The sequence below is a fragment of the Chelonia mydas genome, chromosome 16 (assembly GCF_015237465.2).
Source record: "Chelonia mydas isolate rCheMyd1 chromosome 16, rCheMyd1.pri.v2, whole genome shotgun sequence".
In the NCBI taxonomy this organism is placed as follows: domain Eukaryota; kingdom Metazoa; phylum Chordata; order Testudines; family Cheloniidae; genus Chelonia; species Chelonia mydas.
The window spans coordinates 23421395-23437931 of NC_057857.1; the positions used below are offsets into that span (position 1 = coordinate 23421395).

General features: G+C 44.7%; 1 protein-coding gene across 1 annotated transcript; it reads right to left on the reverse strand.

Annotated features, from left to right (window-relative positions):
* Positions 1-396: 396 nt before the first annotated feature.
* ARPC5L (actin related protein 2/3 complex subunit 5 like) lies at positions 397-10934 on the reverse strand. The gene is made up of 4 exons (XM_037879966.2): positions 10705-10934; positions 5349-5421; positions 4467-4643; positions 397-1435 (listed from the first exon to the last, which is right to left on the reverse strand). The coding sequence occupies exons 1-4, from the start codon at positions 10845-10847 to the stop codon at positions 1373-1375; spliced, it is 456 nt and encodes a 151-aa protein (XP_037735894.1). The 5' UTR covers positions 10848-10934; the 3' UTR covers positions 397-1372.
* Positions 10935-16537: the final 5603 nt, after the last annotated feature.

Consider the following 16537-nt stretch of genomic DNA (forward strand, 5'->3'; position numbering starts at 1 on the left):
TTACCCTAATGCCTTTGTTCCAGGTGCTTTCATGTGACAAGTTCCTCCAACCTTAACACCCTGTATCTTAAGTCATAATCCTCAGTGATGCTTGCCATTGGCCTATAAAGGGACTGGGTTCTCAAAGCTCAATTTTTAATCTCACAGCAGGTCCTGTTACTAGGGTAACATCTTTGCTTGGGAGAGGAAGAGAGAGAGCCCATGCAGTACTAGTTCTGGGCTTCTGTCTGCCATACGTTTTCTAAAAACAAACTTGTAACTCAATGATGCACTGCTGTTTGTTTTTTTTACCGGAAGCTAAACTACAGTCCCCTGCTTTTGACTGGTGCTATGTTATCCATAGCATTAACACAACATGCCAGGATCTTCTCACACACACACGACTGTACAGCATTGTACATTAAAGATGTGCTGTTAGTTTATTAGCAGGACTCTACTCAGAAAAAGTCCACTTCAAAGGGAGTGAATATACTTCTGCTTACAGATGAACAGAGAGCTCTGATTCAGAAGACAAGCAAGCACTCACCATACTTAAATGCAAGGACACATTTTCCATAACAGCATTAGTTATACATGAAGCTTTGAAGTAGTTCCTTGCTCAGCTGGCATGAGGAGAAACTAAACCCTCAGACACCTTAATACACCATATATTATATTTGGCACTTAACTTAATCCTCTGTTTATACATACAAATTACATCAGGGCTAGAAAGAAAACATTCAAGTAAACACAGAGTGAGGCCAAGGTGCAGTTATAGGTGCTCATTCAGTCCATTTAGGAAAAGGTGCTCTAGTTTAAAGCATGTCAGTCAAGGTGGTGTATGTGTAAACAAGAGCATGCTGCTATGTGGAGGTGGGGATCCTACACCAGGAATATTTCAATACTAATTTGCCTTTGAAGCAAGGGCAGTTTGACTCTTACAATTCAAGAGCTTTATTGATGCAGCAGGCACTTTACAAACCAGTAGTCCAGCTAGTCCTTTGATTGTATGTACAAAATCCCCTTTCAAATAAACATTTCCCCCACCCAGAAACAAGTCAGAATTCTGTGTCTACTGAAGCCATAGCACCTCTTCTTTTAAATAAGCAATACACACAGGCTCTTAATGACCTCTCCCCTTACCGTAATGGAGCAGAATTTCTGCCTTCTGCTTTACCTTTAAACAAGGGATTAATGTCTCAGCTTCTGTATTTGATAGTCAGAAAGCACAGTAATATTTACCCTTTTCCCCCAACCTTTAGAATTAGAAGTATTCCAGAGGTTTCCAAAGTATTTCAGTAGATTGCAATGTCTAGAAAGATGGACCAGCGTCACTTCAGCTAATTCTTTCTTCTGATTCCAAAACTGTTCATCTTGGTTCAAGTTAAGTCTTTTAAATAGTCTTTCTTGCTGTAAGAACTCTTACTATGGAACCTAGTCCACCTACCGCTAGTGCCTGTGAGGGTGGGAAAAGGAGATAGATATTACACACAAGGCATCCCAAACATAACAGCAGATATTAGCTAACATTTCTGTACTTAATTGTAACACTAAGCAGTATATAGTTCACTTCTCCATTTGTTGCTAGAGCTCCTAAAATTCAGACACTATTCACTATTTAAGCATTTACTTCTTACTTTACATTTTCTTGCTCTTAAACCTTTGAAGTCATTGTTTAAAAAAGGCTCTTTAATGAAAAATAGATTTCCTGAAGAGGTGCTGGAATTATTACTGTTTGAATAAGTTAATTCTTCTGAAAATGATAGGGTAACAAATCTGCAAATGAACATGAAGCAGAAACAGCAGTTTTCATTTTGTGGAATCTCACTTTCAGACACATTAGAAAGGAAATATGCCCACATGATCAAGTATTAGTGTTACTAAGGAACTGTAACCATTTGGCATTATGCTACTGGTTCAAGAGTTGAACATTCCAATAGTCAGCAGCAACTGCAGCCATTTTTGGAAAAGACACTCTAAAGTCAAACATTGGGAACGTATTACTAGACAGTTTATCCCAACTCCTTAAGAACAGCATTAATGGAAATTATTTAACCCTAGAAGAATTGTTTAAGATACATTAATCTTTCCCCTAAAGTCTGTGCAGGTACCTTCTGCAGTTGTGATCTTACAGAACAATTTAACTTCTTGGTGATTTGGGGAATAAGTTGTATCAGGGACTAAAGGGTATAACCTATGGCTGACCACCAGAAGAGATAAGCTAATGGTTAGGGTGCTAAACTGGGATTTTTGACCTGGATTCAATTCCCAGATCTGCCCTGACTTCCTTCAGGACCTTAGGCAAATCTTTAGTCTCTATGCCTCAGTTCCCCCATCTGTACTATGGGGATAATAATCTCACTCTTCACAAGAGTGTTGATAGGTAGAATAAAGACTGAGGTTCCCAAAGTATCTGAGGCAACGTGGTTCTGTAAGACAAGCTATTGTATTATATCAGAGCACCCAAGGACACTTAAGGGAGACATTACTGTCGGCCCGTAACCTAGTGACATCTTGTAAACCATTCAAATTTAAGGGGATGGTGCAGAAAGACTCTAGGACACAGAACAAAGCTATCACCAGTTCCACTGAAGGTGGTATTAAAACTTTGTATGACATTACCACAATTACAGAATCTCTATCACCTGCCATAGTTCTGACTGGAAACAAGGTTCTTTTGTTTTTAGTCTAAGTTCAATATCCTGCATACAAACAGTAAACCAAAATGTATCTACATTAGGGTCTAAAATGTAGATATACTAGTGATTAGGAGAAGCAGCTATATACTAAGACAGACTAAATTGACAGCTTACAAGTTTATCTGCTAGATGCAATAAAAATGCAACCTATGAAGTATTACAACCTGAGCAGGGAATACTCGTGTAAAACATCCTGCTGCTCTTAGGAAGTGCAATGTTATAACTGAGTCCTCTTATCTGAGAGGTGTGGGAGAGTATGTAATTGCACAAGCTGGGTGTGTAAGAATTCATGTTTTTACCCACTTGCACCCAAGTCACAACTGAGACTTGTTTCTATATCTGTTGCTAAAGCTGGGCAGCTGGCTCTGACACTAATTTAAAAAGGTACTGAAAGGAAGTGCTAGATCTCAAAGGACTAGACAGATGACTCCTCCTCTCACCATGAATGAATCACTCTTCATACCAGTCGTACCATGAAGCGGAATGCAAGCAAAGCTTCAGTTTGGAAACAGTGCCAAGACTACTTCAGTACTGCCTCATTCCTTTCAAAGTCTAGTGATGAGCATGTAAGCTGTTTTTTATGTTTTGCTGCATACTCTGCGTGGTGCCATTTCCCCAGCCAACGCCGTATGCTGGGTAATTTCATACACCATGGGCCACCAATCCATAATGGCCAGAAACCATCATTTTCATTGGAAACAAAAAGCAAGCAGAAATATGTTCCTTGCTGTCAAGAGAACAGTTCTCTCCTCCCACCCCCACATTTGAACTGACATTCTGCAAAGCAAGTGGCAGCTGCAGAAGTCTTCAGTGCAGTTACTAAGTATCCCTAATGTGTTGCCTTTAATGTCTGAACACATCCTTGTGGGGCTGTAGATGTACGCTGAATTTAAAGAAATTTCTTCCTTTAAAAAGACTGTAAGACAGTTGTTCCACACTCAGACCTACACTCGGGAGGGGGGCAGAACAATCATTCCATACAGACCTATGCCTGCTCACACATGCACCCTACCCAGGGTGGCAGGAAGGAAAGTATCAAAACGGTCTATTGGCAGCAAGGCCCTCACCACACCCTCACAGGATCACAGAACAGCCATTCGATAGGGGACCTTTGCCTCAGGACAGTACACATCAGAGCCGTCATTCCACACTTGAACTCTAAGGTAGAATTTGGTCCAAGTAGGAGCTTTTCAGTTGCAAGACTTCACAAGAGTTTCTCTTGCAAGTTAGAATTGTGTAACAATCACTGCTCAGTTTTGTACATCCAGTTGCCAATTTATGGGAGTATGACACACGAAAGCTCTGAGGCATGTATTTCTCTAGCACATATCCAGAGGCCTATGCACCTCAACATATACACCTGATTGATTTTTTTCTAATCACTTTAATACTCTGAATAATCAACTCTCAGTTTACAAGTTGGTAGATTCTACCAAAGAAAACCACACCACTCTACCCAACTACATCATAATACTTCCACCTTATTCCTCCTTCCATGGACTCCCAACCTTCCTAAATGGCTGCAAGAAAACAGACTTTGAAGCCTACTAAAAGTTAATGGATCCAAACTCTGGCAGACCAGTAGGGAAATGAATTCCCAAATAGCGTAGCCCTCAGGGAAAATGCCCTCTCAGACTCCTCCACCAGCACCTCCACTGACTACAATAATATCATATGATTCTGCAAGAGGTACTGTTACACAGAGCATGTAGCCACTCAGAAGATTTTCACCAATGATCCTACTGAACCGTGACTTCAAGCTTCGGCAGCACTGGAAGAGAGACTTACCTTTTCATGCCATTGAAGTAATATTGCACTGCTATTTTCTGTTGGCTTTTCAAATCCTTTATAAACGTATTTCATTAACAAGTCAATACCATTTCTGTCTAACGAGTTTACTGCCTGTTCTATCTCACTGCTTTTAAAAGATGTGAGGACCTTAAGCACCACTCCCTGGGCCCGTTCCTGCAACGGCAAGAGAAATAAAATGACATCAGAACCTATTGCCCCAAAGAGCAGAAACAGCAAAATCTTAACTGTATCCAAAATGCACATGCACTCAGCAAATGACTTCTGCCAAACAGATAACACGCAATGGAACTCTCAGCTGGAGATAAAAGGCCATGTCAGTTTGTGAACCATTAGGCTTTAGTTTTACCATTTTAAATTTAGTACTTAGAAGCATTAAAGAACCAACTTCTTTAAACATTAGAAGGATTGAAAAGGGTCAGTCTTTCCTTCTGAGAAAAGATGGGATTTGGTGGGTCAGTGGACCAGACTTATAAGTATCTTAGCAGCATGTTTCCCCCACTGCTATGCCCTAGCATAAACTTGCTATCCCACTCCATCGAGCCAGGTATGTGCACCAAGGTGGAGAAGCCACATATACTGGATAGCTTCTAATATTCTTCTCCTAGAGTTTGCATGGTAAAGGTCCAGCTATCGAACAGAAGCAGTTACTAACCAAGGGTGTCTAAGTAGAAATATATAGCATATACATTTTACAAGTGGTTCATACACTAGACTATTAACAATCAGCTATTTATATTTTCAGATAAATGTTATTTTAAAGCGTACTAACACTCCATAGCTAGGTCCATAAGGATCAGTGTGTCAGCACCTAAGGTGAACTAACAGTCACACCATTAGAAACCCAAAGACTCCATTTACCTTTATTGCTTGGTTCTTCGTGTTCAAAGGAGAATTCCTTAAAGCTGTGTGGAAAGCTTGGAGCATATCACCTGTGCAGCACAGCAAGTTAAGGACCCAAATTGTTTAGATATTCTTAAAGATGATTAATAAGCATTCTATAAAGGACAGATCAGAGCATTGGATTTTCCAAAACACCTAACTCAAGATAGTGGAAACAGGAAGCAAGGACAAACTGTAGCAACATACCACACCTTTTGATCAAGCTGACATAACCCTCATTTTTAATATAGCGAAGGCTATTGTGAATAGCCTTTTGAGTACTCTAAAGATCACCACAATGTGCTTTGTAATACAAAATACATGATTTCTAAAAGATGGTGTAGTAGCAAAGTAGAGTGTCAACTTGTGCACATCAAAAGGAAACTCAGTTCATGGTCAGTAGATCTTTACACTAACCATTGTTTTTAAATACTATACATAATGTACACAATAATGGCTGAGCATCACCATGAACTCGGAGGTATCCCAGCTTGTCACAAAAATTACATTACTTATAAAGAGTACAGTGGATACTGTGTAGACCAGGGATCTCAAACCCAAACCACCACGAGGGCCACATGAGGACTAGTACATTGGCCCGAGGGCCGCATTACTGACACCTTTTCATATAAAGGTACAAAAGTCCCCGTCCCCCCCCCCGCGCGCACACACACACACACACTCCCCCTGGCCCAGCCCCCACTCCACCTCTTCCCCGCTCCCATTCCAACCCCTTCCCCAAATCCCCGCTCCGCCTCCTCCCCTGAGCCCACAGCTCCCCGTCCCTCCTGAAAAGCGCTAAGTTCACCAAACACCTCTTTGGCAGTGGGAAGCACTTGGAGGTACGCAGAGGAGCATGGATGCAGCGGCAGGTGAGGGGAGCTTGGCAACCACAGGAAATAACTCCGGGGGGAAGCGGGGAGCTTGGCGGGCATCAGCAAATAACTCTGCGGGCCGGATGTTTGAGACCCCTGGTGTAGTCACTGAAATTCCAAAATAGCATTATGGAGTTCAGGGTCCACATAGCCTGAACACACACGATCCAAAAAAAAAAAAACAAAAAAAACCAGAGTCTTATCCTGTCTTCAATCAGAAAGCGTTCCCAATTCTTTCAAGAGGGGTTTTGCTGTGAAAAGGCATGTAGGATTCCACAGCTCCTAAAGCTAGAATTCACAAACTAGGTGGGTAAGAACTCAGCGTCCAGAAGGAAGACCTGTTAGATTAGCTGTAAAAATATAAACAAGTCCACTGGGGATATCCAGAAGAAAATATCAAATTGACAAGATGGCTGCTGCATTTACCAGCTTAAACAAGATGTAGTCTTTTAAAAACCAAACTACGACTTCAACTAAAATGTGATTTTCACCTTGCATATGGTTCTGGAGGCTGGAAATCAACAAAACTTACAGACAAATATCTAAATGCCTTTGAAAGCAAATGCCCCAGGAAAATATTAAGTATTAAATGGAATGAATTTATTGCAAATGCCAATTTTAATCACAGTTGAGTGACTCCTTATCTGCAAAGTTACCCATAGAAGATGATGAAAATATCGAATGTGTGTTAAGAATGAAGCCTGAGCATCTGCTATGGACAACTCAAGAAACATGTAAGAGGAGTCAACCAAAAGAACCCCTCCACTGAACAGTATGTAGAGAAAAAATTATGAGATTTAACAACATAGAAGACATGCAAGAAGCAGTCCAGGCTACACAGAGATAGCAGAGCCTTGGTTGTATCCTAAGCGATATCTGAAAGCATGGGAAAGATTCAGATTACACACATCTATTTATGAAAGGGAATGCATGCATACCCCATCTGGGAAACATCCAATCCTGTCTCCTGCAAATCTTAAGCGTAGCTATAGATACACAAGATAAGATACTGAAATGCAGTAGAGAAGCTCAGGAAACAGCATTAAAAAGTTTCTCCTTCTATAGGAGGAGAGTGTGGAAACCTGAGCTTTGCCAATGAAGAGATGTTATCTTTTCTACATAAGTTAAATGGTGGTAATGGAGCAAGGTAGTTTGGGGAATTCTATACCATATAGTAAGAACAGTCACAAGTATCAGGCAATTAAATATAAATTTAAAAACTTGAATAAAAGATGCCAAAGAAATCAGCACCAGTTTTATGTTTCACAATGATTTTAATTAACTTTGTGATCCCAAGCCCTGAAACTACACAGCAAGAGTAAGATTGTTAAAGCCCGACAGCACAGCAAGAAGGATTGCAAACAAGTGCTCATTCTGCTTCAAGGTCAATTTCCTCTTCACTTATAATTTTTAAAGCAATTGTTCACATCTGAGTTGACAGGAAATCCTGTGTCAGTTAAACTAAAGCTGACAAGACTTCATTGTTATAGAAACAGAAACCTCCTCATTTACCACAAAACTTAAAACTTCGCAAATCAGCAAAGCCTTGCTCTCAGTTACTCAAACTGAGCTATGGAACCATCTAACCTTACAACCCAACATTCTCATTTGCTTAGTTCAAGGGATGCCAAGTAACAAGAATGGCATCCAGGGGGACAAGTCACCTAAAAAGTAACTTGGTATACTGGCAGCTATAACTGGAAAACTCAAATCATTTACTATTCATTTCTATTATGCTTATAAATAGAAGTAACAGCAGGATGGTAATGAACTAATCTACTTCCTTAATTAATAGCAGAGCCCCTCTCTGAAATAAACATGCAAGTCCTTAACTTGTTATCCCCAACTTCATATTGGGATTTAAGAAATAATGCTGCCATAAAATAGTTAATTCAGTCATTCCCAACACTTGTTCAGATAGAAACAAGGACTTGGAGGACTTCATGAATGATCTTATTTGGTGCGGAAGAGCAGCCCAAGTGACAGTTTCCACTCAGGAAGAATTCCGATCAATATAAAGGGATCAGCACATACTGCAACTAGTTACTAATCAAATTATACAAACTTAGAATAGTTATTGGCCTTCTGCCCAATTTTTACAGTGAAGGAATCTTAACTACATAGTATGGGTACAAGATAGCTCAGAGGATTGGTAATGAGATATAGATTCTGTCACCTTTAGATGACAGACTAGAATCCAGCCCAGGTCAACATCAAGTCTGATGGCTGTTCGGACCAATCTGAAATGATTTGGTGGGGCTTAGTCCAGCCCCCTAATGGAGAAAAGTCCCACATCACAGAAATGACCACATCACCACCTTTTAACAGATTGAGCAGAGAATCCAAGCAGCGAATGGGGAGAATGAACTTTGTCATCTCCACATGTGGTAAAGCAGACACTACTGATATGTATTAGTGATGGGAGCAAACCTGTACCCTTTTTGTGGGTGGAAGATATAAGCCTCCCAGGCTATCAAGCACTTTACTCTAGGTTACACTGTGAAAAAAGATCTGCACAACTCCAAGTGATATTTTCTAAGATGCACAAACAAACTAAAACTATTTCTTCTGCAGATCCTCCCAGTCAGAGGCTATCCTGCTCTCCCCACCCCCCCCCACTTGTTGTAGGCTTCATTTTAAAAACGCATTGTGTCAAGGATCCTCCTTGCTTTCATCTTCTGAACAGGAACCTTAATAAAAGGAATAATCTGGGTTAGGTCCCAGTGTGGCTGGTTGCAGAGTTATTTTAAGCACATTTACATCAGTTTGGCTCAATTAACTCACTTCAAAACACACTGTCCTACTTGAAAAATTATTTCAGAAATGGGATGAGGCAACGGAACATTCTCCTTCTATATAAGGCTCTCTGTCCACTTCTGTCTGCAACCCCTAATTAGGTAACTTAATTTGCTTCCAGTGTTTTTATCAACAATCCAATATAAACTATGAATTACAATCAACTGCTACAAAAGCTGAGATCAGATCCCACATAATCCCCTTTCATAAACTGCTAAAAAAATGACAGAATTGTTGGTGTTGCAGTATGCACAGCTTGGTCCCACAACTATAAATCAGGTTATTTCAGATTTCAGGACCTGGTTAGAATTCCACAGACAAAGAGATACCAATCTTAATCAAAGTTAAAGCATAGTCTGGGACTTGCTTTCATTTCCCATGTTTGCTGCTTTCTTTTCTTTATCAGCCAAGTGGAGTTTTTTCAATTTTGCCCACTGTATCATATAAAGATAAGCAAAGGAACATGTTTATTTCTTGTAAACGGAAAGTGTGATGAGATTAGAACTCACGAAACTGGACAGCAAAAAGGCAAAGATGAAAAAAGGAGAGATTGGTTAAGATAACATTTTGGGGAGCCAAGCGTTGTTAGCATTTTAATAGATGTTATAAAGGAAATATGTAAATTAGTCACACCTAGGAGCATTAAGGAATACCTCAGAACAGATCAAAAATTATACTTTTAACACATCTCCAATTGTAGGTATTTTCAGTTATGCACAGCTACTTAATCTCACCAAATTTATATTCATGACTAAATTTACAAAGCACTTGGGGACATGCATGTTTCACACTACCTTTTGAAAGAAGAGACCCCACCCCCTTTAAGGCTATAATACCAATAATGCCCACACTGCAACCATGGGCCATGTGGTCTTAAAAGACATATGCAATATAAACTGTTGTTAAAGGAGAGATTTTCAACAGTACAAATGATAGTTAGGCACCCTATACTGATTGAAAGTCAACTGGGAGTTAGATGATTTTTTGCCAACTGTTCCTTTGAAAGTCCCCGTCAGAGTAACTGTAAATCTTCATAACACAATACATGCTCTAATACATGCTTTTCTGAGCAAAGTAATAGCTAACAACGTTGACTTTTAAAGTATCAGCCGTGTCACCCGGGCAGGAGCCAGTGAAAGGAATGCCTCAGTTCACACACCAGAGCGACTGTTTCGGGCTTTCTGCGCCCGCGGGCAGGCATCGCTGCTTGGATTAAGCTCTGCACAGGTTCACAGTTTCCTTCGCAAGTATAGCAGAGACCACTTCTGTAAAAATCCGCCACCGGATCTGTCTGCCCACCCCTCCACCAGCTTGCTCTCTGCACCCTCGCAGCGGCTCGCCTGGGCCGCCGCGGCAAGGAACGGACCCGGGCTGGAGCGCTCCGGCCCGGGCGGGCAGCAGCGGGGCAGGCGCCGCCGCGGCAAGCCCCGACTCCTGCCCTCGCTGCGCGGAGACGGGGGCTCTCCAGCCCCCAGCAGCCCGGCGCAGGGCTCGCGCCGCTCCCGCGCGGACACCGCCCGCCAAGGCCGCGGCCGCCGCGCCCGCAGAAGAGCCGCCCCCCGGGGCAACAGCGGCCCGGCCGGCTCCCAGGACGCGGCCCGTGGGCCCGCCCGGCGCGGCTCTCCCCGCCGGCGGGGCCGGGCCCAGGACTCCCCGAAGGATATTGCCTCAGCAGCGCCTCCACCTCGGGAGCCGGGTCCGGCTCGGCCGCCGCCGCCGCCTCGTCCGGCTCCTCCACGAACTTGTTCTCGTCGTACTCGTCGATGTCCAGGCGGCGGAAGCGCGAGGAGAGCGTGTTCCGGGCCATGCCGGCGGAGAGGCCGCCGCGCCGCGCCTCGCCTCACAGCCGCGAGCCCCGCGCGCCGCTTCCGGGAAGGGGCGGAACCGGAAACCCCGCCCGCCGCCGGAGGAGTCGAGGAAGAGGCGGAAGGACGGAGGCGGAGCTTGGCTGTGAGGCGAGACCCGGAGCTGGAGGGCGGGGCTGAGCGGGCGTGGGGGGGCGGGGCCTCGGGGAGGCGGGGCTGAGCGGGCATGGGGGAGGGGGAGGGACTCTGGGGAGGCGGGGCTGAGCGGGCGAGAGGGAGGGGGAGGGACTCTGGGGAGGCGGGGCTGAGCGGGCGAGGGGGAGGGGGAGGGACTCTGGGGAGGCGGGGCTGAGCGGGCGTGGGGGAGGGGGAGGGACTCTGGGGAGGCGGGGCTGAGCGGGCGAGGGGGAGGGACTCTGGGGAGGCGGGGCTGAGCGGGCGAGGGGGAGGGGGAGGGACTCTGGGGAGGCGGGGCTGAGCGGGCGTGGGGGAGGGGGAGGGACTCTGGGGAGGCGGGGCTGAGCGGGCGTGGGGGAGGGGGAGGGACTCTGGGGAGGCGGGGCTGAGCGGGCGTGGGAGGGGGAGGGACTCTGGGGAGGCGGGGCTGAGCGGGCGTGGGGGAGGGGGAGGGACTCTGGGGAGGCGGGGCTGAGCGGGCGTGGGGGAGGGGCGGGGCCTCGGGGAGGCGGGGCTGAGCGAATGTGGGGACTCTGAGGAGGGGGTCGGGGGGAGGCAGGGACTCCAGGGAGGGCTGGCCCCCCCTCCAGCTCCATGCAGGGCCTGTCGCAGGGTGGGGCCAGAGGCGGGTTCTCAATTCTGCCCGGTTCCTGGAGATTTCATCACGTGACTGTCTTTAATCGCTGGAAGCTCCAGGACAATCCTGGAGGGTTGGCAAGCCTACCCGAAGCAGGTGCTGTTTGCCCCGCCCTGGGAGCTGTGCAGCCCCCAGCACCAGAGCCCTGCCTAAAAACACATGCAACTAGGGCAAGCAGGTACTTGTCCCTGGGGCAGCCCGGAGCGAGGCCTCCCCACAGCTCCTGTAGTTGCCGCCGGTAGAGCAGGGCCCAGAGGTGCGAGGTCAGGGCTTGGCTGCGTACAGCGTATTGCACAGCCACAGTCAGCTCCAGACCTGGCCCTTCTTGTGGTCGTCGAACGAGAAGTGGGCCAAAAGCTGCTCTACGCAGGTGAGTGCCGTCACTTTGTTCTGAATCAGCAGTTCTCAACTAGGGGCCCGAGGCCCCCTGGGGGGCCGTGAGCAGGTTTCAGGGGGTCCACCAAGCAGGGCTGGCATTAGACTCAGGGGCAGAAAGCTGAAGCCACGCTGCCTTCACCCCCGCCACCCAGGGCGGGAGCTAAAGCCTGAGCAGCTTGGCTTTGCGGGGCCTGCTGTGGCAAGGAGCCCCGAGCAATTGCCCTGGTTGCTACCCCCTAATGCTGGCCCTGGCTTTTATACACAGTAAAACAGCTGCCATGGCCCGGGGGGCCGTGGAGTTTTCATAGCATGCTGAGGAGGGGCTTGGAAAGAAAAAGGTTGAGACCCCCTGTTCTAAACCATAATAAATCTAGGGCTAGTGTAGCCCAGCCCCTACACATCAGGTCCACATACCAAATATTGTACTTGCATGACAAACTATTTGTACTCCCCCCTCCTCTTAAAGTTACGAGACTAGGTTCAACCATCTCATAAACTGGCATTTCATTTTAAGATGTGGAAGGAGGATGTCTGATTTCCTACAGCTAGAATTATGCATTAAGAAATTACATGCTGTTCCCCATTGCTTAGACTCCCCACACACCCCACCCTATGTTTCAGTACCAGTAAAGCTCCTCCACACCCTTCCTTTCAAGCATTTCAGTTTGCTTCTTATGAGTCCTGAGGGAATTCTGTGCCAAAAAAATAAAAAATTCTACACACGGTATTTTAAAAAGCTGCAAATTGTATTTGTCAATAAATAAATGTGGAGATTCCACCATGGCAGTGAGGAGCACAGGCCACTGATTACAGAGCTGTGAGATCACCCTGTGCCCCCTCCTCCCCCCATCCAGCTATGGACTCAACGCAAAAGTTGCACCCAACCCTGACACAGCACAAGGACCAGGCCTGCCCCAGGAACGCACCGGGGCCCTGCCCCTCTATGCCAAGCACACTAGATGTAGGCAGGCAGGTTCAGCCCAGCAGGATCCAAGTGTGGAGGGGCTTAGTGTGGGGAGATCCAGCTGTGAAGTAATAGGGTTCTGTGGGGGGCAGTCTGGGTGTGGGCAGCTTGGTGGGGGGTCTTGGTGTGGGGAGGATCTGGATGAACAGGGGTGCAGACATAATGGGACTCTGCAGGGGGGGTCCAGGTGAAGGTGGTCAGGGCTCAGCTGTGGGGGGGTCTGGGTGTGGAGTGCTCAGCAGGAGGGGTCCAGGTGCTGGCTCAGTGGGGTGGGGATCTGGGTGTGGGGAGCTAGTCAGGGTGGTCCAGGTGCAGTGAGGTTTGGTAGGGTGGTGGTTTGAGTGCAGGGGGTGGTCTCAGTGCAGGGGCTTGTCATGGGGGTCTGGGTGCAGTGGGGCTCCAGATGCAGAGAGTGAGGCTTGTTCAGCTGTGGGTTTGGGTTCTGGATGCAGGGGGTGAGGCTTGGCAGGGTGATCTGGGTATGAGGTGGGTCCAGATGCATGAGGGTTGGGGGGATGGGGGAGCTGCTCCCTGTACACTGACCCCTTCCCCCCCACAGCTGAGGAACAAAGGGGACAGGAAGTGGGCAGATGATGCAGAGCTTCCTGCAGCTGGAGGGGTTTCTGGGGGTGGGTCTGACCCAGCGCTGGCTGTTCCTTGCAGGGAAAGAGGAAGTCCCGTCCTCCCCAGCCCAGCCAGGACTAGTAGCTTAGCCTAGCACAGGATAGAAGCCACTGGCTGAGGCAGCCCCAGCTGCACCCCGTTATTTATCTCTCCATTGGCTGCTCCTGGCGCCCAAAACAATGCACCCGTGATTTTTCTGCAGGGAAGCAAAGAAATCTGTGGGTGATATGAATTCTGTGGTCATGCAATTGTGCAGAATTCCCCCAGGAGTATCAGTTCTTGAGAGGAGAATAAGTTGTCTTTTGGAGCTATGAGGGAATAGTTAAGTTCATGTCAGTCTAAGGAATAACATTTAACAATGCAATCAAGATGAATTGTTTTTCCAACATTTTTTCATGCAAACACTTTTTTTGTAATAGAAAAGGCATAGTTGGACACTGCAGGGAAACAAGAGCAGCTACCAGTCAGTACAGTTTTAATCAAGATTTTAAAGCTGTGATTTTAATGCAACTACTGCACTAAAAAAGAACCTGCTGTAAATGAAGTGTATCTATTAGATTAATGGATTGGTTAGTATGATACTACACACAAGTGCTATGACAGTGTGGTGGTACCTAGAATAATCACACCACCACTTCCTTCCACCAAGCTGAGTTTACAGAAATACTGTTAGAGGTTGGGCACTACAAAATTTTGAGGGGTTGCTCTAGGAGCAAAGTTCCATGGTTGAATGGCTGCACCATACCATACTAGTGGAGTGAATCATTAAAAGGGAAAGATTGTCTAGTGATACCCAAGTGAACTTAGTTGTATTTCCAGCGCTATCAGATTTAGCACAACTTCAGATGTAATTGAGGTATAAAGAAATTAAATGAAAACCCCTTCATCTAAAAATGGGGATATTTCCCTACCTCAGAAAGGAACTATGAGACTTGATTCATTAGTCATAGAAAAATGCAACAAAGATTGTGGTAGGGTTAATCCTAGTATGTGCCAAGGTAGATGTCATTTAGCAGAAATGCAGTTTGTCAGAAAAATATTGATTTCCTACTAATTTTTTACCTGACAATAAGGGTTTGATACAGAGAATCCCTTACTATGCCAAAATTAGTTTATAACAGGTCACACTATTTGATTTATTCTCTACCCCAGCCATTAAACTAATGCATAGAACTACATATTTCAGGATTGCTTTTCCTCCATAATATAATCAATTATAATTGACAGTGATGATAGCCTCTTTGGTTATAGTACTCTTCCCAAAGGTAGGAAGGCAGTAGTTTTAATATAGGTGCTGAACAGCTTGCTTGAGTTTATTTAAAATAAATAAGCACATTGTCAAGTGTAATATTTTCTATTATATTGGATTTTCATCAACAGGTTTCCTTCAACCAGAGACAAAAACAAGGTTAGTACTGTGAAAGGTCCACCACCAAAGGAGCTTTAAAACAACATCAAAATATGCTATATACTAGCATGAGAGTGGAGTTAAAGGGTTTTTGATATTACGTAGGTAATCAGTACAACTCAAAAGCATTAAAGACAGTCATTAAATACACAATGGAAGAATTGCTGCCAGAGGAGTTTTAAAGTAAACAAAGTGGATTATTTTAATCATGTAGCAAGAATTAAATGAATTTCCAGTGTTCCACAATTACACTAGTAATTAGATTCACATTCTTGTAAAACAAAAATCCTCCTCCCACTTCCAAATTATTCCAGGGTTCAAGACATGGATATTTCAGCTGTTGACCTAATAGAGCTCAAGAATGTCTGCAGAGAAGTGTGTGCTTCTCCTATTTCAGTTTATACCATTAAAAAAAAAAAATCAAGGTCCAGACCCAAGGAAAAACTGCACTTGTGGGTTGCTGTACCAGCAGTGAAGTCAATAGGAGGCTAATGAGTCTACCTGCCCAGTGCTCTTTGCCAGATCTAGTCAAATTAATATCTTGCTCTTCATTTTACATGAAGTTAACAAGAACTGAAAATTTAATAGAAAGCTGTTTAACTTTATTACATTTCCAGAAGCCAGAAAGTTTTATCCTATGTAAATTATGTATTGGATGTTCAAAACTACATTAAAAAACTAAAGTGCTTTAGTGCTGACTAGCTTTGCCAGAATATTTCTGGAATGTTAAGAAAGCAGTTGAAGTGAAAGGGAAATAGCAGATTGATAAATCCCAGCTAAATTGTTAACTAGAGCCATTAAAGATGCTACTAGTCCTTAATACAGAAACTAAACAGAGCAAGAATGCAACAGAATCCTTTTGTCTGCCTAACACGTCCAGGCAGCACCAAACAGCCGCAGTTGTGATTTTTTTTTTTTAAATCCCCCCAAAAATGAGCAGATTTTGTTTCAAGACAGAAGTCTTGGATTCAGAAATGTTTTTACTTGCACTCAAGAATTAAATGTCTAAATCAGTTTTCTTTGGTAGGTACCAGGTTATCCACGACCAACTGTGTATCACTTTCCACCTGTGGAATCTGTGTTGACACAATTACAGATATTCAACACTGCAATTTTACTCAGGCTTTTACCAAAACTTCAATATGTAATTAGGTAGTTTAAGCACAGTTTGAAGTTTGGTTTTCTGAAAAGTAACTGTAAAAGTGGATTTGTGGACTTCCCTGTTTCTCATTGACTTCTAGATCAAATCCACTTGGTTTACAAGTATCCCTCCTACCCCTCCACCTTCCAGCCACCTACAACCTAAAAATCAAAGTCGAGCTTGGTGTATCCAGAAATAGCTTAAGATATTACAGTCAGAATATGGCTTAACAATTTTGTTGATTTACAAGCAAGAACCGGACCAAGTTCAAGTCTCCTGCAGCTGTACTGACTCTGCAAATACTAACAAGGAATGACAAGCAGAAACTTATTTTAGTGAGTAAATGACTCAAATATATTCAGG